We start from the raw sequence: 25539 nt of genomic DNA, 5'->3' as shown, positions 1-25539 counted from the left end.
CGTGCTGCGCCTCGAGTCTCGCCGCTCGTCGATTCCGCAGAGTCTTCTTCGAGCGGAACCGGGCACAGGCCATGCATGTTGACTCGTCGTGGTCCGGCGAAAGGCATTTGTTGCACACCGGATGGACGTCGATGTGTGGGTACTTCGCATTGCATACCGGACACCTTTTGAATGGCGTCCTGGATTCCATCGTCGAAGTAGTCGATGGACAGGTAAATGCGAAAGCAGTCGGTGCTGAAAGTTAGTAAACTAACAAATTCTATCGAAACCCGATCGATAAACAGTACCGACGCGAACTAAAGGCCTTTTGGCCTCGAAAAAATATTTTCCTAACTTGAGCTAAGATAGCACATCCGAACCCAATGGCGGAAAAAAACAATCTGAGGATGGAGAGGATGCCCATGCGCACTGTAGTCCAGGGGAGGAGTCACCTATCCAAGGATACTTCGAAGACTCTTCCAGGACAACAACGTGCAAACATCCGGACCCAACACTAGGCGGCGATCTATGCACAGATATGAATTCAGCAGCCCACATGCCTCGAACTTAATATTATTGAAGACCTATCCATTGTGAAATATTATAGGGCTGTGTTGTAGGCACCTCTTTGGGTGGTCAGTAGTAGCTTGAAAGCATCACGTAAGGGCAGGAGCTAGTGCAAAAGCAACCACAGACTGGTTGTCTACCTCAACTATAATTCCCCCCCGCCAAATTCTGCATTAGTGTCAATGGTAAACAATGTGGAGACTGTTAATAAGGTATAGAAAACATGTTCCTCACATATAACAGATCACAACTAATCTTTCACACTTGAGGCAATTCAGTAACTGCTGGTAACTCAATAAAATCTTATTTGGTGTTCCTAGTATTGTGTTAAGTAAGCTCATGAGAAATGGAGAGAACATGAGTAATCAATAGAAGGCATATTTACATTGGAAAGACAGCAAGTCAAAGGCTAAGAGGGAAAGGAAAAAATTCTGCAATAAAAACATGGAAACAAAATATAATTGATCATGCTGTATTTATCAGATAATCACAGAAAAGTTGGTTTAGCTTTATTAGTCCCCATCAAGAAACTATCAGCTAGCATATAAGGAATATATCAGGGAACCAATCAATAGTCAATACCCAGAAATCAGAAAATGAAAAAAACTGAAATATTAGAAAATTAAATGTAAAAACCAGCAGCTAGTCAAGAAACCCATGCGCTGCTTAACACAAATCAATAAAGGAACCAGTGAAGAACTTCCACAGATAGAAATATCCAGAAGTTAGAAAGAGGTTTCAGTACCCACTGCTTATAAACTGCTCTTCAGAATTAGGATTGAAATTTAGGGCCATATGCATCAACACATTTTCCCATAGAGACAGAATGGGCAAAACCCTTTGATGCATCTGGCCCTTAGTGCTTAAAAATCCAGAATCAACCAAAACAAATAATCCCTTGCCCTAAAAGGTTATTCAATAGCATGGCATAGACCGGTGCAATAATGAAGGTTTGGGTATTAGAAACTTAGATTGAGCATTATGGTAAATTATTTTTTTATAAAAGATCGGCAAGACATCCACCCAATCTTACATTTGGTACTCATTGCCCTCTTTCACCAACTGAGTTAGAAATCAAGGCTTGAAACATTCAGATGTCAGGACTAACATTAAGGGTACGTCTGAGATGTGAGTTTACATCTGTTTACACATTCTTAGGTTAGGTACAGTCTTACCTTCTTGACTATCTGTTGCAACCATGTGGGAGAAAATGCTATAGTTTCAAATTTAAATTCCCAGGCACTAAAAAGGGATGGTTTCCTTGATTTATTCAGTTCAGACGAGAGGGCAGCTAACTTGCCTTATTAAATTAATGGTGGTAGCCATACAAGTTTGATTAAAGTACTCCAGAACTTGCATATATAGTGTAAAGAAGTGGTAGTAGCATCTTAAAAAGGTTTGGACCTATTCAGGAAAACAAAATGTAAGGCAGAGATTTGTGCCTTCACCAGAGTGTAATTGTCAATTTTTTTTATTGACTAACATCCACAAAGTGGGTCTAGAAAGCTGTGCCAGGAGCAGGTTTCCAGGCATACTTCTGGACATGGCATCACTTTTTTTTGTGAAGGCTCATTTTCTCTTTGTGAGAACTTCCATTTCGGAGCCTCCTGTGCAAACGCACTTTTTGCTCTTGACAGGAAAGCATAACTGAAGAAAACAGGTCCTTTACACCCTCCAACAAATACCATTTCGAAAGGAAACTTACTTCAGTGCCCAGATAAAAAAAAATCTTTATCCAATCCCCGGGTGGGAAGAGGTCAGACGAGAGTTTAGGAATGCCATTAAACTAGGATTTGTGGTATTTTCAGACCTTCAAGGCAAACCACGCTTTGAAATTCTCACTTAGCAGACCCCCTGTGTGGTGGCATTTACTATTGCAGATTTCTTTTCTCTGCACTCATGGTGGAGAAACCTGCACTAGTAAATGAATAGATATCCACCTGCCAAGAATCCCTTACAAAGGGCAAATTAGGTCATAAACTAATTCGGCCTTAAACTTTACAACCTAACATATCGTTGGGTAAATTAAAAAACATATGTGGGCTAATGCATATTATCTCGCTCAGTGCAGCACTACACATTTATTTTATTTTCTAACTGTGCCTTAAAAGTTTGCCTTTACTCTTTAATGTTATGCTGACATTTACCTTAGCTGTGCATCGAGGGCAAGACTCTTATACAACCCCATTACTATTCCACACAGACGAAAATTGCAATGAACCCTTACATGCCCAGTATTTAAAGTGACTTTGTTAACATAGGATCTCCCAAGGACAACATAACCTTAATGAATAAGCAGGAAATGTGTTAATTCTTCCAATTCACTTCCTTCTAAAACAGTAGGCCTGCAAAACTACTAAAAAGCAACATGTTTACAATTAGATCTGTAGGGAGTTAGCAAACTCTTCAGGCCTGTGCCATTCATGCCAACATAATCCAACTAAAGAAGACGCAGCCTTAATTATCTTCATTCTGCCATAACTGAAACAGATCAACAGATTTAAGATTATAAAAGCTAGGAGGTCATTCATGAAAGACTTGTCTGAAGCACGTTCTTATCCCCATCACCCAATGACGGATGTGAGGCCCATGAGCTACACAGTTGCTGTGGCAGCCATTTGGGCCAGTGCCCACCACATAGGAGGTAGGACTGAATTTGACAAGGCTGCAGGACACAAAGGGTTGGGAACATTTCTAGGAGGAGTGCGCATTCAAATGGGGCGTGCGGCATATGAATGGGAAAGGGAAATAACCATACGTTAAAGGACAAACCTAGAAGAGAGAGACAGCAACAGCAGTTTATTTCAGTCCCTAGCATCACACTTCTAGACAGACAAATAAGCCTCAGATTATTTGTTGAGGAATTGTTGCACTGCTGACATCTTTTGTACAGTTTGTTCACAAAGGACAAATTAATCAAATAAGCATTCAGAAAGAAAGAAACTATACAAAAAGGTTTTTTTGGTTAAATAAAAACCCAGCTACTATTCAGGGTCCAACTAAAATGTACAGGCCAATGTTTCTTAGCAGTTAATGAGGTTATTCGCGTTTTTTCTTCAGGATTTTTATTTTGGAAAGAAAGGCAAATAAGCCTGGAGAAGGTAGGAGATTTCCACAGGCTCATACAATTTGATAGTTAAATAACCACTCTGGTTTCCTAGTTGGACAGCAAACTAGGAACTTACATGGTTACTTAGCATGTTATGTATCAAGTACAAGTTACAAAATATGTAGATTGATGCAAGTTTGAATTTCCCTTACCTTTTTGCACCTGGGGGCAAAGGCTCTGTACCAGCAGACTTAGGCAAATGCGGTGCCACCAGCTCATTCAGAGGTAGGGGTTTGTTCTCTGTGTCCAAAACCAGCTCTCCATCTGAAAAAGCAATTGATCCGGACTGCATCAAGCTTCAACATGCATAATCACTGCAATGTAACAACTTCCATTTTACAACAAAACAAAGAAGGAGAGCAGAAACAAAGAAGAATTTGCATTTTATTTAGGTACTTTAAAACCCGGGTTCTTCACACAGTAATTGCATCATTTCAGACTGGTGCAAGTGTTTGGTGGAGTTCAATTCGGGACAGTTGGGCAATAGCACAAGTTACTTACCTTCGGTAACTATATATCTGTAAGAAACATTAGTTAGATTCCTTACCTTAGAATTACCCCCAGGCATCAGAAAGGATCCGGAAAGTTTTTAGGCAACAGTACCTCTGCGCGTTGGAAGGTTGCGTCGGTCGTCCGGCTCCGCGTCCTTCGTCGTGGTCGCCGGGATGACATTGCAGCAGCTACTCAAGACGTCGCCATCGCGCTCAGACGCCAGTTCTGTACACAACTTTCTGTGCCAGAAACACAGAGCCATGCAAGATACTGACCATTGGAGCACAAAACTAGGGCCCTGAAAGGATGTTCTTAACCCTAGAAATCAGTTCGCAGAACGGGGAGGATAGGTGGGGCGGTAAGGGATCTATAACTAATGTTTCTTACAGATATATCGTTACCGAAGGTAAGTAACTTGTGCATCTGAAAGAAACACGTTTGTTATAGAATCCTTACCTTAGAATAGATACCCCAGCAATACCAACACCAGTGGTGGGTTTGCGATCACACCAGAAAGTCCTGGAGAACAGAACGGATAAAAAGTAGTCTCTCCGGACTTGGCTCTCCAGGCAGTAGTGTTTGGTGAACGTGTGCAGCAATGCCCATGTAGCCGGATGACAGATCTCATTCAGAGGCACTCCTCTTCCCAAGGCAGTAGTGGCTGCCGTTGCCCTGGTGGAGTGAGGGCATAGCCCGACTGGAGGCTCCTTTTTAGCCAGAGAGTAACAAGCCTTAATACACAACACGACCCATCAAGAAATGGTGCGTTTGTGTACGGCCCAACTCTTCTTTGCACCCATGTAGCCAACAAAAAGTTGATCATCCACTCAGAACTGTTTTGTGCAATCCATATAGGAGAGCGCACGCTTTGGGTACAGACGGTGGAGCCTCTCTTCCTCCTTTGAAGGATGAAGAAAAAGAAGGTGGGCAAAGTAATGGTCTGACCGATGTAGAAAACAGTGACCACATTAGGAACAAAGGATGGACGGGTCCTGAGAACCACCTTGTCCGGATGAACAGACAAGAAAGGAGATTTGGAACAAAGAGCCTGGAGCTCACTCACTCGTCTAGCGGAAGTGATGGCTAACAGGAAAGCAGTTTTAAGAGGCGTAAAGGACAGTTATGAAGAGGCTCAAAGGGAGTGCACATTAAATAAGTTAGTACAAGATTCAAGTCCCACTGAGGCATAACAAAAGGAATTGGATGAAAAAGATGTGTTAAGCCTTTCAAGAAACGGTTAACTACCGGGGACTTGAAAAGAAGGCTGATCTGGCAGCCGAAGGAAAGCAGAGATGGCAGAAAGGTAGCCTTTGATAGTGCCTAGAGCAGAGCCCTGCTGGGCTAACGAGAAAAGGAACAAGAGTACTTCAGAAAGAGGGGCAGAAAGGGGATCCACAGCCTTTGCTGTGCCCCATGGCACAAATTTGTTCCACCTGCAGGAGTAAACCGTTTTTGTGGAGGGACGCCTGGCTGCCAAGATTACGTCACAAACTTCAGGAGGCAGGTCGAAAGACACCAACTGCAGCCACTCAATCTCCACGCAAGGAGGTGGAGACTGGACAGGTTCGATGGAGGACCATCCCCTGCTGCTGCGACAGAAGATCCTCTCGAAGAGGCAGTCAGATCGGAGGATCGATGGCCATGTTGAGCAGCCCTAATTGGAGCCACAAGAATGACTTGGGCCTGGTCGCGCCTGATCATCTTCAGCACTCTCGTCAGAAGTGGTATAGGCGGAAAGGCGTACAACAGACCGCAACTCCACTCGCGACGAAAAGCGTCGCTGAGCGAGTGCCGCCTTGGAAATTCCAACGCGCAGAATTGCGGACATTGCGCGTTCTCTTCAGTGACAAGTAGATCTAACCAAGGCTCTCCCCGCTGTTGAAAGAGACCTTGCACCACCTCAGAGTGAAGACGCCATTCGTGATCCATCAAGCACCTGCAGCTGGATTCGTCCGCCCTGGCGTTCAGAGAACCTGCCATGTGTTGAACCACCAAGGAAATGCCTTGATGTTCCAGCCATGTCCAGGGGCGAAGGGCCTCCTGACATAGGGTCCACGAACCCACCCTGCCCTGTTTGTTGCAATACCATATGGCGGTGGTGTTGTACGTGAACACCTGCACTACTCTTCTCTGGACAGAGAGAAGGAATGCCTTCAGTGCAAGACGAATCGCCCGCAGCTCCAGAAGGTTGATGTGAAGCTCTGACTCCTCCGGAGACCAGAGGCCTCTGATCTCCGCCTCTCCCATGTAGCCGCCCCATCCCAGATGGGAGGCATCCGTCACCACAGTGTAGTCTGGTTGGGGAAGGGAGCGGGATCTGCAATTGACCCAATCCTGGTTTGTAAGCCACCACTGTAGTTGTCGAGCAGTGACCTCCGAGATCTGGACGCAATCTGACAGATTCCCCTGATGCTGCGCCCACTGGAACTTCAGGTCCAACTGCAGAGCCCGCATATGCCACCTGGCATGATCGATCAGCAGGATACAGGAGGCCATGAGGCCCAGCAGCCTCAGGGTCATTCTGACCGAAACACAGGACAGAGGCTGAAAGAACGGAATTGTAGCCCGAATATCCCGTACTCGCTGTTGGGGAGGATAGATCCGAAACTGCGTCGTGTCCACAACAGCTTCGATGAAGAGGCGCTTCTGAGAGGGAAGCAGGTGCGACTTCGGCACATTGATGGAGAACCCCAGCATATGCAGGTCGGCCGCAGTCTGGAGGAGGGAGACTACTGCCTGGGGTGAGCCCGCCTTCAACAGCCAGTCGTCGAGATAGGAGAAGACTGAAACCCTTGATCTGCGACCACCACCATCACTTTCGTGAACACCAGAGGGGTGCTGGTAAGGCCAAAAGGGGAGCACGGTGAACTGAAAGTGCTCGTGGCCTACCGTGAACCGCAGGTAACACCGGTGGGCCGGCAGGACGGGGATGTGAAAATAAGTGTCCTGCAAGTCCAACACTACCATCCAGTCTTGCGGGTCGAGGGCAAACAAGACCTGAGCAAGTGCCAACATCTTGAACTTCTCCTTCCGGAGGAAGCGATTGACGTCCCTGAGGTCCAAGATAGGACGCAGGCCCTTTTCCTTCTTGGGGACCAGAAAGTAGAGTGAGTAACGACCACAACCTACTTCTGGGACAGGAATGCGCCAGATGGCTCCCTTGGCCAAGAGAGCTGTAACTTCCTGTTGAAGAAAGGCCAGATGATCCTCTGACATGCGGTGGTATCGCTGTGGCATGGCTGGAGGGGTAGTCTCGAAGGGGAGGGGAGGGAGGCCGGACTAGGAAGGTTTGGAGGCTGCTGCGGGGGGGGGGGGGGGGAGGTTGGTGGACTGGCCGCCCGCTGGCCCCTGGAACCTCGCCGGTAGTTTCCATTTGCTGGATAACTTGCTGCGGCCTGTGGCCCTAGGTGGGACGTAGAGGGGCACCCCTTCTGTAGCCACGAAAGGGGCGAAAAGCAGACTGCGCCGCCGACGTGAGGAGAGACCCAAAGACTTGGCCATAGTCCGTGAAGCGCGCTAGGGCGTTGTCCGCTTTGACGCCAAAAAGGCAACGGCCATCAAAGGGCATGTCCATCAAGGTGTACTGGACATCCCCTGAAAAGCCAGTGGACCTCATCCCGGCATGGTGTAGAAGCGCTAATGACGTTGAAATGGTCCTGCCCAGAGAGCCGGCGGTGTCCAGCCCACAACGGATCATAAACTTAGCTGCATCTCTCCTGGCGGCGACAGCCTGGGAGAACACTGTGCAGACCTCCTCCGGACACTGAGGCAGCACTTGCGCCACCATATCCTACACTGAGTGCGAACAACAGCCCAAGAGACATGTGGTGTTTACGGACTGCAGTCCTAAGCTGGCGGAAGAGAAAGTTTTCTTGCCAAGATGGTCCAGCTTCTTGGATTCCCTTTCCGGTGGAGCGATAGGGATTGCGCTTTTGGAGGTAGTGGCTTGAACCACCAAGCTTTCCAGGGTGGGGTGTTGGGAAAGTAAAGTGGGGTCGCCTGGAGCCGGGCGATGGCGTCGGGCAATCATCCTCTCCACGGGAGCCCCCGTTTTGGGCCTGGACCACGTACGCCAAAGGAGGTCAGTGAGGGCCTCATTAAACGGAAGTGGCTCCGAAGAGCTGGCCGCCTGTTGAAGCACCTCAGTCTGGAGGTTAGTCCTGACCACCACCATAGGAAGCTCGAGGTGGAGAGCCTTGGCTGCCCTACGCAACACCACAGCGTATGATGCTCCCTCCTCCGTAGCCACAGAAGGAGACGACAACATGCCACAGTCTGGTGAAGTGTCAAGGCTACTGGCATCCCCCAGTTCCTCTCTCCAGTCCTGCTCAGGCTCACGCTGGTCAGTTAAAGGGTCACCGACTCCTCCCAGTCCTCCTGATCTTCCACTGAGTGCCACTGTGGTTGGAAAGAGGCCCTAGGAGCAAACCCCCACCTGGTGCACCGATCCGGCTCCGTGTCCACGTCGGAGAGGAGGCTGGGGCCGACCGGCGTCTGGCACGGTAGTAGTGCCGTCGTAAGCAGCGCCGGTGGAGGTATAATAAGGTCAACTAGTGCCGATCTGGATCCAAGGGGGGCCTGCGGCACGGAGGCCGGAGCCGCCGTCAGCAAAGACCTAGGCCCCCCAACAGAGTCCATGGGGCCGAAGGCACGCCAGCGGGGTCTGTTCACCCAAAGATGGCATGCATCACATCGTGGAACGTATGAAGCTGGGCAGGAGTCGCTCCAGGTCCCGGAAAGGGAGGGACGCTCGGAGTCGACCCTTCTGGCTCCGCACGCAGAGCCGCGGGGGTGGCACCACCCACGCGCCTCGTCAGCGATTGCAGAATCCGCAGGCTTTGAAACCGGGCATCCCCCGTGCACCTTACGGAGTTGAAGACTCGAGAAAAGAAGGTCGACAAAAGTCAAGAAAAAGTTATTCAAAAAATGACTGAGGTACCGCTCTTCCCGGATCTGCGCTGGCTGGCATAAAGTACAAAAAGAAAAAAAAAAAAAGCTGCCGTCAGCGCGTACGCTGCCGCGACATCACCACGACGCTGACCGACGCCACCTTCCGACGGGATCCAGTCGGACGCCTGGGGGTAATTCTAAGGTAAGGAATCTATAACCAACGTGTTTCTTTTAGATATGAACCTTTAAAAAGGTAACAAGAAACTGTGCCCACTTCCGCCATTACTTTTTAGACAGAGTGAGCACCATTATGACCACTTAGTTGGTGCAAGAAGTTAATCGTTACTTTATAAAAACAGAGAGAACATATTTACACTCAGCAACAGAATGGTTTACAGAAAATCAGTTGGAGATGTCGAGGTAGTGACCGAGAGCTTATCGGCCAGCAGGATTTGAGCTTGTGATGGACAGTAGCCTAGAAGAACAGGAAAGTCATTTTGTTTCCTGACAGATGGTAGGTTTGATAAATCTGTGGATGCACAAAATTCCAGAGGTGCGAAGCCCATCCTCAAAGAGTGACCTTCAGAAAATGCAGTGTCAGAAAATTCTTTAACAAAAAAAAAAAAAAAAAAAAAAAATGGTTACAGAATAACTTTTTTTTTTTTTAAATGAGCAAGTTCAGTTGTCACAGATTTAGGGATTTTATAGAGTGAATGGATGGTTTTATGGCATTATAGGGCAAGCTGTAGTTTAATTATTCACGAACAATTGTTATGAAGCTTACAAAAAGTCTGAAAAAGCCCAAGAAGAAAATCACTGATTTTCAAAAAACAAATTGCAACAGGGCTACACCAAACCCGATAGAGTGCAAAGCACAGGGACAGGGCAGGAGGCAACTGAAAAGGTCATACACCATGGTCTCAATATGAAAGCCCTTAAGCCTTTTAGGAAGCATTATCAAATTCATAAAAACAGAAAAAACGATTGCAAATTACCGGCAGTAGGATAATCTAGTAAAAGTCAAGCTTTCTGTTAGCACAAAGGAAAAAACAGTTAATGTATCACAAGGAGTTATGATGCGAAACATCTGCAGTGATGGCTTTAGGAACTACACCTCAAAGCCAGCCTAGTAAACTTGCAAAGACCTAGGTAGAATAGCAGACTCATGAATTCGGGATGTCTGTTGCACATCTCATCCCCATTGTCAAGTGCCAACTACATGGGGCCCATGAGCAACAAGCATTCACTGTAGCAGCCTTATGGGCCAGACCCCGCCACAAAGGAGACGGATCTGAATTTGACGAGGCTGCAACATGAATTCTGATCAATAAGGGTGGAGTCACCAAAAAGCGACAATACTCTAAATGGTATATTTTCAACTTGTGAGAGGATTACTTTTCAGCATTCAAATACGTTTACTGTGGCACTGCAACTATCACTGACAAACCCACTGGGTTTTTTTCGACTGGGAAAACCATGCCAATTTATTGATTGAGATTACTTGATAAATTTGGTGGCTGTTCAAAACAGAAGCCCAACAGGGAATAAGAAAATCTCATCTGCAGCGGTCTATAGGATATCAGTACAGAGGCAAGAAGACAGAGCTTACAAAATGTGCAGGCTTAGGGAACTAGCAATACCTATCTGCCAGCCGTACACAGTAATCACACCAGGACGAAAGCAAGTGTCTCCAGCAACTGCCTTCAACGCCTCGGCCAGGCCGGTCTGCAGTGGGGTGGGTTTGCGGTCACCATGCAGCAGGACTTCTTTGTGCAGGATGTCAGAGGGAATGTAGGGCCCCTGGTACTCGGCACAGTCAAACCTAGCACTGGAGTTGATGCACACCAGCTTCAGTCTGTAGTTACGGGCCTTGGCCGACTGGTCACCTGGATAACAAAAGCATATTCAATTACAAGGGATGAACAGTAAGTGTAAGAGACAACTTTGTACAACCTAAAAGATGTACACAAAACGACTTAAAGGAGATATTCAAAGCACATATGATCTTATCTGTCAGCAGCGCTTTTTATCCCCAGTATCAACTGATAGAGACTGAGGCCCATGGGCTGCCGGGCTTTACTGTAGCAGTCTTTTGGGCCAGTGTCTGCCACTGAAAAGTCAGAACTGAATTTGACAAGACTGCAGGTTGAACTTCAGGCCATTTCTGTGCGGTTGTCATAAGGCATGCCTTGAAGCTGCAAGATGGTCTGCAGTCATATACGATGATTTGCACAACCAATTAATACTAGAATAGTTACCAATACACATTTCTGAAAACCTCTCAATTAGGTCAGAGATGCAGGAATGTGAAAATATGCCAGGTTCTGCAATCCATCATTGTTCTGATGCCATGGTACACTGATATTTACACCTACTATCCACAGATGCCCAAATATTGACGCATATGTATTTTACACAAGCCTGCACCATCCTACCTTGTTAAGCAATAAGCTAATATTTTTGCAAACTTTTCTATCCAAATTTCTTTAATGAGGATACAGTTAAATGGACTAATCATGATTTCGGACTGCAATGCATTACTAACATTCAAACAATGACGTTAGCTGCAATCAGAGACAAATGCAAAAGTGGTACCCACCACATTCACTGTAAAATATTGGAAAGAGGTTTTAAAGCCAGGGGGGGGAGGGGTTACTGATGCGAACAAACTGCTTTTGTGTGGCATAGTATATCGACAGGCAGCCTAAAACGTCCGAAATTATACATCCTGCCATCGCTAACAAACATTGGAGGCATTGTGAAGAAGGGTACATATGAACAGCATTCTGGATACAAGTTACGGAATTACTTAATGAGTAACGCCAATAAATCCAGCACTAAAATGTTTCAGGAAGATCCAAACTAAATATTTCAAGAGTAAATCTGGCACCTGTGACAGACAAAAATAGGATGATCGAATTTACCAACTAACCCAAATAAACATTTGTGTTTGTTAAGTTAAGTGGAGGTGGCGAACTTCATGACCAACAGTTTGTTGCGTACATGCCACTTTTTAAAAAATTTTAAAAAACTTTTTTGCATTAAAATAGAAGGGCAAAGAGGGTGGAGTGAAGGGTCTGTGGTGAGGAAAGCCTGGGTAGGAACAATTTCGGCCACAAAACATTAAGAAACAAAAACCCAAAGCCAAGCCCATTTGGCCTGGTTATCTTCACGCTGGCCATGCTATGCCAGTCTGAAACAGAATCATGCATAGACTATTTTACCCAAGTATTTACACAATGAAAAACGACAACGTCGGACAACAGTTTCCAAATCTTATATGAAGTGTGGAAACATAATTAACGTTGCCAGCTTGTGTAAAAACACATGGACTAAATACCATTATTACATTCTGCGCATTTACCTAGGATCTGCATGTAAAAATCTGGATGTAGCATCCTCTGCAAATACAAGTCCTTTGCTTGCTGTAGCACGCACAGGGACCATACCATGTCCACCTGGAACTGTGGCTCTAAAGCATCCATTTCTGCAGGTAGTTTCTTGTGCACCTGAAAAGAAACAAGATACATGGCAGGCTAATGCACCCTTAGACACATTGGTATTTAACTTCAGTACAGATAAGCACACAGTCCACCATCTTGGAAGAAGCAGCGCGACCAACCCACAAGGAATACAAAACCCGAGTAGTTATAAAAGGCAAATTACAAACATCAGTTGAAACAAAGGGTGTTGGCTAACAAAACAGCAATATTTGTCACTGTTCTAAACTCTCCCAGCCTTCCAGCAAATTCTCTCTGCCCTTTATGGTGGTCACAGCGCATGTGCTTCAGCAGAGTGTATGTATGCATGGTGTGCTGGAGTAGGAGAATTACGTAAGGAAAAAGCATGGAGGATATACAGACTTCAGCTGGCCGCAAAACAGAATGCCTATCGCCCTATTCACAGCCATCTCTACTGCAGTCTTTTCCAGTGTAGGTACAACAGAGCAAGATCCATGCCATCTCTGGATAGGATCCACTATCCCTCACCAAGCTTGACAGCCTGAGATGGCACAGTCTGTGTAACAGAAAATGCTAAGAGCAGTCACTGTTACAGATAGCAAAAGACAGACAAAGATAACATGGTGGCAAGCCATTATAAACCACCACAACCATGTAAGCAAATGTAGAGAGTTAGTGTCTGTTATTGTCTCCTGTGTTAACACTGAAATGTTTGCAAATAAACCAGTTGCTATATACACATGCCCAGGAACACTTAACTACAAAGAACCTGTATCAAGAAGGAACATACAAGAGCCGCGCTACAAAAGCTATGATCATCCGTGAAACTTACAGGATGCCAGTAACTACATCGATGCTTCCAGAAGTTGTGGGCTTACCCGATATGAACTTCTAGAGACCTCTTGCAAGATAACACTGTGCATAAATTGCCAAAAAACACAAAATGTGATTGCGCCATATTTTAGAACTCAGCCAGATATTTCTGCCAAATGTTGAGAGAAAGAACCTCTGACATGGTTAGCCCACCACCCCACTTTTTCCCAATAAAATGTTTCGATTGTAATTGCACAGTATCCGTGCCAACTAGGTCCCGTGCCAGTGCTCCTTTCCTAAAACTGTACGATTGGCAATTTCCACCACACTTGTAAGTCCCAGGGCATGGGTAATGGAAAGGGTCCCCTAGTGACCCTCTCACCAAGACCATGCCACTGCAGCTTGCATGCCTTGGCGCAGTGAAAAATGACGGCCGACATGGCACACGTGCCATGTCCAGCAGCACGACCACAGATATAGGTAAATCACCCCTCTAGCAGGCCTTACAAGCCCCACGGCTTGGTGCACCATATCTCAGGTGTGGGTATATCTGCACGAGCACTTTTGGAACGGATTGGAACCCTGCCTGGTGTTAACCAAAGACTGAATCTGTAAGTCGAGTACTTAACATTGAAAAGCTAGAAAATTGCACTAAGTGTCCACTTTTTAAAGTATTTTTGCTGAAAAATTTACTTAGCTTTTTGCAAACAACTTGGTCTTAAAATAAATCTTGAAAGAAGCTTATTTTTCTAAAATTGCTGTGGATCTCCTATTTGAGTCGCGTGTCATTTATTAGTTAAATGTCTTACACTCCTCTATGTTAGGCCTAATGCTGCTGGTCCACACTACCACAAATAGAGCACTTTGGGTCACATTGAGCCCTGTGCACTTCTGGGGGAGTCTCTGGACTGTGCACGATGTAACCACCTAGTTGTATACCATATACAGAGGCAGCTTCCTACACGTTGCTACGAAGGTCGCTCCACGAATATTAAATAGCATTTCTTAAAATAAATGTTGCTAGATGCTGGTGCTTTTACGAGAAGCAGAAAGACACATTTTAAGTTGAAATCAATCTTCACTATATGCAATGCATTCCAATATTGGACGTGAAACTTTTACCAATCATGGTTATTCTGTCAGTGTGTTGATTAGTCCTGAAGTCAAATCACAACTAATCAGGTACAGGTACTGTGTACCCAATTCACACATGCAATGAATAGCAGCATGCAGTTAAAGACGATACTGGCAAGCTGGACACAAGTTGAAAGTCACCAACTTAAGATGACAGGGTGTTGTTTTCAGGCTAAGCATACATGATAAACTTATATTTAGATGGAATATATGGGGATTAGTTTCTAGCAAACCAAGGTGTGTTCGATTTTCTTTTTTCATTTGTGGGAGGGATGAGCATGGAATGGGGATGGTTATTACTATGATCTGTCCCAGAATGAAAAAAACAATAATTACAGGTGTGATCAAATATTTTTGATGGACCACAGATACAGCACTTCATGATTATCTACCATTTCCACCATTAGATGCTACAAGTGACAACAATGTACCTGTGTAGGACCTTTTCCCAAGAGCCCATCGTTAGGCACTTTACTTCCCACCCGAGAAATTGTGCCTTCTGGAATCATCTATAAAATGTATCTAAAGATAAGATGTACAACTAATGCTTAGAGATATAACATAGCTGTGTGTTGGTTGTGACTGCCACAATACAACTCCACATGCAAAGAAACAGTTAGCCCCTACCACAGTCGAATAAGTTTTCTTTTCTCCCGGTGTCTTTTCAAATAATGGTGAAAATCTCTTCACACTAAAGACACCTCTAAAGCTGGAAATGCAAGCTCACTGGAGGCAGCCATGGGCTTGACCATGCTCCCATATGCTACATAGTGACAAGTAATCACTATCCACCGGTAATGTAACCCTCCACAGCATAGGGACTGGAGAATAGTTTTGCCACAGTCTACCAAACGATTCAAAGCATGCCCAGGAGGATCTACGTTCCTGTGATGAAAAACAAAACATTTCCATACTGATATTACAAGTCCAAATGCACTGCGCTCGCACTAGGAATTCATATTGCAGTGCAAATGCTGGCCTAAGGGGCAGCCTGTGTCCTACAACATAATAATTAATGCATAACTCTCTAATCAGGTTCAGGCATCTGTTAATACACGTGCAAGCTATACTTTCTGGAACTATGAATCAAAATCTATACCACAGTGTCTGAGAAAGTGCCTGGGAAATACCAGATTCTCATGTAGTGCTGAAAACCAAAGAATTGGTCCTTCTGTAGGAATTGAAAGCAATATCACAAGTGGTTTTAGATATGTATATTTAGGCCAATTATCTTGAGTGCCTTCTGCTAAACAGGAGAAAACCTCACATGTTGAAAAGAAGTTGGCTGGAAAAGACATTTGCACTAGTTTCTCATCAGTCACCAGACCTATTCACATGCATCCTTTGCCTACACCACCATGACAAATTAGCATGACGCTCATCAGCAGCAACGGGTTTAAAGTAAGGGACTAGAACTACCAGCTACTGTGTACCAAGTGCTATAAAACACATTTCCCTCTCCCGCGGGGCACGCCCTGGTGAAGCCGGAGCCAAGGACAGGCCAGTCCTGCACCAGGAAGAGGAGGGGCCACTCTGTTTGGTCTTTTTTTTCTACCCGGGCCTGTTGCTTGGGCGCTGGGAACCATCCTCCTGGCCGAAAAAGGTACTGGAAGAACTGTGATCTGGACTTAAGGGTTCGGCAACTCCCTGGCCAGTGGGAGACAAACTGAGGGCCCTAATGGACTGGCTCTTGGAAGGCGAGGAGTGTGGCAGGGTCCAGCTAACATTTATTGCCCTGTTTCGGAACGTTTGGTTAGATTTCCTCTTGGTGACCGGACAGGGCGGACTATTGGACTGTATACCAGGGTAAGCAGGAGTCAAGGGGGTGTTTTTTTTTTTTTTTTGTTTAGGAGGGTCTGTGTTCCAGAGGTATATTCATGGGGATGAAGAAAGCTTCTGCTGTTAAGGCATCCTAGTCGCCCCCACGTATCGATCATGACCACTGAAGGATTCCTAACCTGGCAAGTTTCAGTGGTGTCTAAAGAAATTGAACTAGTGGAAAGAAGGTTATCGCTCCCCTCAGTCTACATCCGGTCATCCCTCGCCCCTAAAGGTCCCCAGGAGGGTGGCTGGACGAGTGCTTTGAGTGACCACGTTGAAGAGGTCGGGGGATGAACAGGAGCCTCAGCTCTTAACTCAATCTCCCCATGTCCCATCAGTCTGAACTATAAACGGAGAAGAAAGGGGGCGAACGCCGAATCGAGGAGTCTAGGCTTTCCAACTAAGAGGGTGATACGGCAGGGGTGCATCCTTGCACCATTTTTGTTTACCTTCTATGTAAATGGGCTCGAGCAAGCACTCTGCTCGGGCCAGGCTGAATACCCAAATAGGTTCAGGGTAGCTCACCGGTATTGCTATACCCCCCGGGCGGGGTGGGGGGGGGGGGGGGCTGCAGCTCCTCCTTGACAAATTAGTCACCTTTATGGGTAGCCTGGATCTGGCTGTAAACTTAACCAATCTTATGTCACGCTAGTGGGTTCCATGGACTACTAGCTCCAAGAATTTCAAGGTGGGCCATCACACCATGGGTAAAGACTCAGCCTTTCCCTATTTAGGGGTGCTATTTGATGTTAAGAACAGCTGGCAGCCTCTGTTGGAGGGGAAAGAGAGCTGAGCTTGTTAAAGCTACAGGGACGGTGGCAAGTTTTGCTTACAGGTTGGGTTCTTGGTCTCTGCAAGTCCTGCTTAACAGTTAAAATGTTAAGTGTGTTTCACAGATTTGGTATGGTAGTGAGATCTGGGGGTATGTGAAGACTGACAACTCAAGTGGCAGAAAATAAGTTTCCAAGGAGACTTGTCCAGGTCTCACAAGGTACCCCAGCTATTTCCATACATGCTGAACTTAGAATTTGTTTACTTGCCGACATGGTCGCTCTTAGCCATCTGCTCTGTTGGATAAAAGTCTGGCCCAGGGAGGACCTTAAGCTTAATAGATTGACCCTCTTGGATAGTTTGACCCTGGATGGAGCACACAGAATTCCCTGGTTAGCCTATGTTAAGGCAGCAACTGCTGCTCTATGGAGAGCGGATGTCTACTTGACTCCCCACTTTGTGTCGGCCCGGGTTCTACAAGGTATAAAAAAAGCTGCATTTCAACAGGCAATATTAACCAGAGAAGGGGCAGAGCTGGCAAACCACTTGTAAGGGTAACCAATGCACCTAAAAACTGTTCAGGGTATGAATTACTACTTAGTTCAGGTATCCAGTAGGCGAGACCGGTTTCTTTTGGCCAAGTTTCAATTGAACAAATTACATCATCTTCTGGCCATACCCTGCGGATGAGTCCACTCTGGAAACAGGACAGCCTGCGGTTGCAACAATAAGTCTCCATGTTATGTTCTGTAACAACTATAGGTGGCCCAGCAATCAATTTTTGATACCATCGTTGAAGACTCTGAATTTCATTCTCATGTACTTAGGATTGCTTTCCAATGAATATGTTTTACCCTTTGTGGTCAGTTTTTTCTATTTACAAGCACAAAGCACATCTACACAATAAGTGTTCTTCAGTACCAGAGACTGTTGTGTGAAAGTTTGCTTTGTGAGGCCCCAAAAAGTTTTTTGCTTTTAGATAATGTTTAGATTGGCAACAGGCTAGCTGCAGCTTAAATATTAAGTTTAATAAAAATCCATGATGAATCAAAACAAGCTGTAAGGGAGCCAAAAGGCTGGCGGCCGACACCAGACACATTGGCTTTGCCAAGAAAGCTACAGGCCAATGCCACACTATTGGCTTTGCCAATGTTCGCTTCTAATCGACTGAATCCAGTTCATAGTACATGATGGCTTGTCTAATCTGTATAATACTTATTTTGCTGGCAACTGTAAATATGTGGGGAAACAAAATAAGACTATGGACTGGTTAACATGAAAGGGGTCTCTCCTATAGAGAGCAAGGAGGTTGAAAAGCATGGTTGTGGCAAATTAAGTTCTTTTAGCTAAACTTCAGGTGTACATACATACGAGCCTGCCCGGACTTTGCTCGTTTTAAGAAATTCCTCAAAACCTGGCTCTTCCAATTCCTTTTGGTATGGCTGTCCTGGCTTACAGCGCTTTAGAGCCAAGAGACCCTCTTGGGGGAAGATTAATTCGCTCATTTTTAAATGTAAATAACAAAAGCATGCAGGGGGTCCACTGGGACATCATTGAGATCTAAGAATTGGTGCAAAGGATGGTTAGGGAAAGCAGACAAATGAAGCAGCAAGAAGGTACCTGGGGCAATTTGGTGGACAAAGCATACAGATTGAGACTGGCTTCCAAATAAGTAGCTGTGTATGGAGCAACAGCATCTGGGCAGAATTTGGGTTGTCGGCCAAGTGATTTGTGCTCATTAAATCTGGTATATGGTCTGCCAGCAAGTCTATTTGATGGTGCAAAGGCCTACTCTAAATGGTTTGTTCAAGACTGGACATTTGAGGAGAGTGCATGCCTCCCTGTTTTCTGTATGCAATATAGTGCAGTCATCATCTCTTAAATAAAAACACCTTGTTCCGAATTTGTTTGCAAAGCTTGAACAAACTGCAGTGCCACGATCTTCTACACATGCATGTGGAGTAGTTGTTCCTGTGCAGACAAGTGGCACTGTACAGCAAGGTGGTCCACATGTGCAACCTAACATGACATGGAATAAGCCACATTGATTATCACTTGTAGTGGGTGGTTGAGTTCAATAACAAGCTTAAGCTAGCGCTGCCACCCCTAGACTTGGCTCTACCACTTCCACAAAAGAAACTTTTGCTACGTTGTTTTTGGCAAACTGACTGTGGTCCTTTAGGAAAACACTGCAGTTGTGGAAAAGCTGCCTGCTGGTAACAGAACCAGACTTTGGTGCTGGTTTTGTCTGTGACCAACAGAACCCTGGCCTACATCTGTGTCTTTTTTGGTATATTCCAACATGTTGTCTCCCTGCAGACCAATGAAGTGTTACTTAGGTGTTCCTCGTCAAAAGGTAGGCCAATGAGGTGCTGTTGTACCGCAGGACAAAAACCAGAAAGTAGTATGCTTGTATTTATTTATCCAACATGTGCATTACAGAGGATTTCGCCCCCAAAAATAACTTATTTACCCCCCTCATAAAAAAATGTATATATGAGTGTTGAATCAGATCTTCAGTCTCCTCCCACTTAGGTCTATTAGACCTTGAGAGAAGAGCCATGGAGTTAGCAATGTGTGACTCCGTACTTGCTATCATAGTGACATGTTTGCCTGCCTAATCCATTCTTCTACTTCTTTATTGTGTGGAGTAGTATTACCTTTCACCAAACTCGTTTCACAAGCTCTGTGCACATTACAAGAGAGTAGTGGTACATGTCCCGAAATCAATATGGGATACTGTGGCACCAATTTTATTTTTTTCCCACCCTTGGAGTGACCACTCGCCTTTACAAGTCCTTTAAAATTCACAGTGGAACATTACAGCATTAGGAGAAACTGTGCTATACTTCGTTTTCAGGAGGTCTCTAGGAGAAAATCTTCCTTCTCTTACCAGACATGCAAGTTGTGCTGTAGCCCTAGCAATTAACACATGACACATAATCACATGACCGGCAGACATCAGGAAAGGGTGGACCTTACAGGATAAGGTACCAAAGAAAGTTATCCTGTACATCCATTTTGTAATACTTCTACTCTGTGATACTTTCTTCGTAGTGATGTGGCATTATGTCTGGTGGCGTCTTCATAATCTGAGTAAACATTGTAGACCAGTTGCGGTGTTGCAGCTTCCTTCTTAGTGATGGGGGATACCTCGTTGTCCTCTGAAATAGGTTAATCAAATAAATATGAGCCTACACACTTTAATCAGTGGCTGAGAGATTTCTGATGGTCTAGCAACAATAGGCCAGATGCTGTAGTCAACTTAAATTGTCTTCTTCCTTGTATCTGGCAGAGGCACAATCTTGACTAGACATATCTGAGGTGTATTCGGTGTCAAAATGTTTTCTGTTGATAAAGCCAATTTGGTACTAAGGGTGCGTCAGAGCCATCTTGGCTCTCAAAGGTGCCCTTTGGTGTTGAACTTGCCACGATGGATGTTGCCAACTGTCCATCCTTTTCTGGAGGTAGCTGATCGTTGAAACCAAGATGCTATTGGGGCCACGTCTTAGAATGGAATCTAAAGTCTGCTGAGGGATCAACTTAGGGTCAATAAAAAGAAAAGCTAGGAGATATGATGGACAGTGGCTAATGTTTAGACAAATAGACAGGGAGTGCCAAATAAAGTGAATACATGTTGGGAGGGTTTAAGCAATTGTAGATAAACAGGAACTAGGCACTGTGCATAAAATGAATGCCAAACACTTTACTTGCTGTTCGACTGGGAGTGATCAATGTAGGTTTTTGAAGGCAAGAGAAAGAGGGAGGTGTTGGCCATAAAGAGATTGTATGTTTCAGGAGGAGTAGAGTGGTCTTGTAGCCACCTACACTCAATGTCTTGAGATAAATGCAGGAAGTGCAATCCGAGGGTGTATTACGCACCAATGAGACAGCAGAGGGGAAGGAATTATAGTTTGATTGTTATTGTGAATGCAACAAACACAAGGAATAGTAAAGAGAATGACATCAAGAATGACTGTTTGAAATAGGAATTTGTGCTTCAAATATACAGGGCAGAAGAACATAATATTCCCCTCTGGGAGATCAATATAAATAGGAAACCTGTGAGGAGTAAGTTGATGCTTCAAGGATTGGTCATATCAAAAGGAGATTAAAGGAAGGTTGAGGTCAATGAATTGAGCAAATAAATACTATTGGTAGGATGGGGGTGGGTATTTGATAGAGGAGTATGCCTACCTCACATTGAATTTCCTTTACACCCCTTTACAAAATTAAATACATTGGTGAAAAGCAATTTAAAACCAAATAAATAAATCCATGTTGCTTTGCATTTATTAGTGTCTGTAAACTGGGTCACACAAAACCTTGTATGTACTCCTGGACTTTCATGGTGTCGTGATGACTGGCTGGTGTCTGTCAAATCATTCAAATCAATAAAATGTATCAACTACAACAAAAAACGTTGCACTGCTGCTGCTACCTACAAATGCATGTTTAATCACTGCAGTACGCAGCATTATATAAGCACAGTATAAGTATAGTCAATGGAAAGGTTTTCAGGTGCCAATGGAGCACCATTCGAAGTGCCACGTATGCAAAAAATTAAAATCATCAATTCCGATTTTCCTGACCGTAAATAACTGCAGAACAAAATTTTGTTGAAAGGAGATGGGGCAGGAATATGCAGGAACACAGGCAAATAAACACTGTTGCAAATAAGTGTCTGATAAATAAAGAGCATAACAAATATTTCTCTATATTCTAGCTTAAAAGTAATTTTTTTTTTTTTAAGACCTTCAATGGATGGTAATAGCATGCCACCTACAAAAAAAGGTTATGAAATACCTTTGTAAATCTACCTGGCATAGCATTCTTTAATACACGAGTGAAATGAAAAAAGGATGTGGCCCAACGGCTAGGGTAGTCGACCTCAAATCTGGTTAGAGTCTCAGCAACGACGCTCAACATCCTGCGATTCTGGGTAAATCCAATAATCTTCCTGTGCCTTTTAAAAATTAATGTCTCCTTATGTAATGCAACTGGTGCTCATGTAAAGCGCTCAGATACCGTCAGGCCAAGTTTGCATTATATAAAACTCTGAAGAAAAAAAAAAAAAAAAAAAAAAAAATGCTCCTTGAGAGTGATGCATTAAGCATTTAAAAATTTCGGTAACATACCGAAAAAAACAACTGATGTTGAATGTACCCAACATGTTTCAATCACTGCTTGCAACTAGAGATTTGCAAATTAAATCATGCAGAAGCACCAAATTTCGTTCATACCAATAGGCACATCATGTTGAGGCAAATGCAGCTCATATATGATTAAAGAGACTATTCCAAGCAGCAATGGAGGAGCTGGGAAGATCTGCTTTCTCCCAGACCCCGGGAAAGAAGCATTTGCAATGTAATAGGTCTCGCATTTACGCTGGTTTAAGCTATCGGCATTGTAAATCACAATGCCTTTTATTTAGGTTTTAAAAACAAAAACTAAAATAAAAGGCATCATCATTTGCAATTTCAATAGCTCAAACTCGCGTAAATGCGAGACCTATTGCATTACAAATGCTTGTTTTACATTTCTCGGATTTATCATGACTGAGCATTTTGTATCTTTTTTTTGGCGGAGTGAGGTGAGAAGGCATAACAGAATACAGAGTGCGGCTTTCATTTAAAACACCATTTTTCTTTTATTTCACAAAAGATACAATGGTGAAAGAGTGGCGTCTAAGTTCCAACCATCAAATGCCTTCCAATGAGTTCTCTGACTCAACTACAGAAAAATAGGACATCAGTGCCTGCAGCTATCTCAACAAAAACAACTCCACAAAGGGGTACAATGTTGGTGTGCGAGGGATTAACTGGGACAAGTACAGTAATCTATTGAATCTTTAATTATTCCACCGAAGCCGCATTTTTCACTGCGATTAATCGACTGTTTGCAACAACGTAATTGCTATTGTATATGTCAAATCATTGCGTCTGCCTTTGGCCCCAATGTAGCCAGTAACAGTATGGAACCTCCAGTGATCCAATAACTGGTAAAAGGTTAATGTGTTGTTCTTTTTCTACCCCCCCACCACATAACCACCCTATCCCTCCCCCTCGCCCCACACCCGATCCGTGCCAGCCGCCACAGACTAATGGCACCTTAACTCCGGTTTTTGTTAGGGGCGAAGTTGGAATCTGATAAGCCCCTTCCTCGCCTACACATTGCTGTTCGGAACAAAGTCAGGCAACTGCAGGCCTTCTGAAAGTGTCCCGGTATTAGAGAATTACACCGGTTCGAATTTAGGGACAAGTAGGAAAGAAAAGTGACACTCCGCTGTAAGTGGTCAGCTTTGCAGCAGGGTAGACCGCATGTACCATCTGAAAATAGTGGGTAGACGGCATCTACCCTCGACTCCCGACTACCCCCAAAGGAGCAGCAAACGTTGTGGGAATGGATTTGCACCCCGATCACAGTGCAGAGGAATTTGGTGATTTCGTATTTTGTTAATATTCAAGATCTAGTTTGTGCGTGCTGGGGATCAGTATTTTAAATGATTTTTGACGGTGGATGAATTGGCAGATCGGGTTCATTTTGCTTTTACTGAAACACCATGTAACCAAAAAATTTACATACGCAAGCTTAAATATTTGTACATATTGTCCAGGCACAATGTTTAGTAACCACTTGTATTCCATAAATTGATAGCAGCGCCAGCAATGAACGGCCACTAGATGTCGCACGTCGTCCATCAACTATGTGCGCTTACCAGCGACAAACCATTAACTGAAGTGATCGAAACTCACCTCCAATGTACACTGCAAGACTGGTTGTAATGAGGAACACAATAGCTGCCAGCCACAGCGCCGCGTGCAATCTGGTTATCCTTTCAGCGGTTCTCTCACACTGCAGGTCAACTCACGATAAACCAATGTCATTCTAGCCGACGCAAAGCAAATTTCTTAGATTTTTCAGCCATTTATGTTGCCTGAACAGTGCTTTGAGCTGGCTGACGGAAGAGACTTAACACGAAGCGCCTTCGTCCATAGACACCCGCAAGCACACAAGATTGCCTCAATGGGATCTGAAGCAGGCAGATAAGTAGGACATGAATTTGGACGCTTTTAGAGTGCTTGCCTCAATGGGATCTGAAGCAGGCAGATAAGTAGGACATGAATTTGGACGCTTTTAGAGTGCTGTACCATCCGTGTGTGTTGTGCTACCACTAAAGCTGTACTTCCACACCTACTTTATTTTACGTTGCAATTCCAGCTGAATGTAATAAGAAAGCTACAAGTCTCTCGCTACTTCAAGCTCTGCGCATTTTTATCTGAAAATCGTGGCTTCCTCGATGTCACAGATATATCATTCGGACAACATTTCCAATCGCTTCCCTTCAGGAAACAAGTTGTCGCCATTGTGATAAAAAGATAGTGCTTACCGACTAAACAAGCACCGGTTTGCGGTGGTGGAACACGACGGAAGCCTCTCGGAGAAGGGGGGCTCGAGCGAGAGGCAAGGATACAACACACGCATGACGAGCAACAGACGGGTGGGCGGGGCCTAAGGGAGACAGGGCGTGCACCAACCCCACTTACAAAGAAGCCTGACAGAAAACCAACGACAATAGATCTCGCAGGCTAGCAGCGCATGCGCTGCAACGCAGGCGAGACCTAAAAAGCAGGCCAATCAAGCTCTGAAATGCTGGCGGTTTCTTTATTAGAACTATCAAATATTGTGTGAGGCAAACAAACAGGGTAGTAAGGGTAGAACAATATGAAGCAGGGCTGTGGCACTGGAGTTAAATTGTCAGCTGGGGACCGGTTGATTAAAGTTCTAACTCCACCTTCGATAATTGACTAAATTGTATGCTACATTGCAAACAGATTTCTTTCTCAATACCATTAACTCTAAAAAAGAAGTGTGTAGAAAAATGTGCATTGCACCTTTTAAATTACATATAAAAATAGATATCCATATACCAAAGCAAATAATGCTGCAGTGTGCAACGGCCAGGGAGAACAGGCTGATATGAGGAAGTGCTTACCATGTCGAAGAACTGGTCTCCTTTGCTGGGCTGGTAATTAAGTCGACCAAACGCCAAGACGAGATTACATATCTGTAGTGCTGTGAACTTCTCAGCATTGTCCAACGTATACTGTCAATCAAATATACTAGATAAGCATTAGAATTCATAGACCATCTCTTATAGTAAAACACTAATGATTGCAAGCTACAGTACTTTCCCTGCCCTCCTTAGAAAAGTTGACAAAAGAACCTCGTGATAAGTGATATTTGGATACCACAAGAGGGAAATAAAGGGCGTGTGTTCGGGTCTTATTCTGTATTGGGTGAAGTTACACATCTAGCAAGACGTATGCATTATTCAAACTTGCCAATATGGATGCATTAGAAATTCGGGAATAATGAGCGTTGGCTGGAAAACAAATATAGAGTACAAAAAGGTGACAAATAAGGAATCAAGAATGGAAGGAAACCTTAACAGTGGATCACATAGGGAGAGGGTGGCGGTGGTATGGAGAAGCACAAATA

At 44.6% G+C, this 25539-nt stretch overlaps 1 protein-coding gene and 3 non-coding genes across 8 annotated transcripts in view; all 4 read right to left on the bottom strand.

The window, feature by feature from the left end:
• The window catches only part of TBRG4 (transforming growth factor beta regulator 4), a 79437-nt gene that overhangs the window by 10231 nt on the left and 43667 nt on the right, over positions 1-25539 (bottom strand). For all 5 annotated transcript variants that reach the window (XM_085628563.1, XM_085628562.1, XM_085628560.1 and 2 more), the window contains 4 exons: positions 25034-25144; positions 12402-12546; positions 10678-10923; positions 3808-3919 (listed from right to left, as the gene is read on the bottom strand). In XM_085628563.1, the coding sequence (XP_085484689.1) occupies positions 3808-3919; positions 10678-10923; positions 12402-12546; positions 25034-25144 (614 nt within the window). The remainder of the gene's footprint in view (positions 1-3807; positions 3920-10677; positions 10924-12401; positions 12547-25033; positions 25145-25539) is intronic.
• Positions 3083-3216, bottom strand: LOC146796164 (small nucleolar RNA SNORA5). The gene has a single exon (XR_014970289.1). It is a non-coding gene; the product is annotated as a small nucleolar RNA SNORA5 (small nucleolar RNA).
• LOC146796163 (small nucleolar RNA SNORA5) lies at positions 10212-10348 on the bottom strand. Its single transcript, XR_014970288.1, has one exon. It is a non-coding gene; the product is annotated as a small nucleolar RNA SNORA5 (small nucleolar RNA).
• On the bottom strand, positions 11046-11181 carry LOC146796162 (small nucleolar RNA SNORA5). The gene has a single exon (XR_014970290.1). It is a non-coding gene; the product is annotated as a small nucleolar RNA SNORA5 (small nucleolar RNA).

Source organism: Triturus cristatus, chromosome 10, assembly GCF_964204655.1.
Source record: "Triturus cristatus chromosome 10, aTriCri1.1, whole genome shotgun sequence".
NCBI classification, from domain to species: Eukaryota; Metazoa; Chordata; class Amphibia; order Caudata; family Salamandridae; genus Triturus; species Triturus cristatus.
This window is presented reverse-complemented; position numbering and strand designations above follow the sequence as displayed.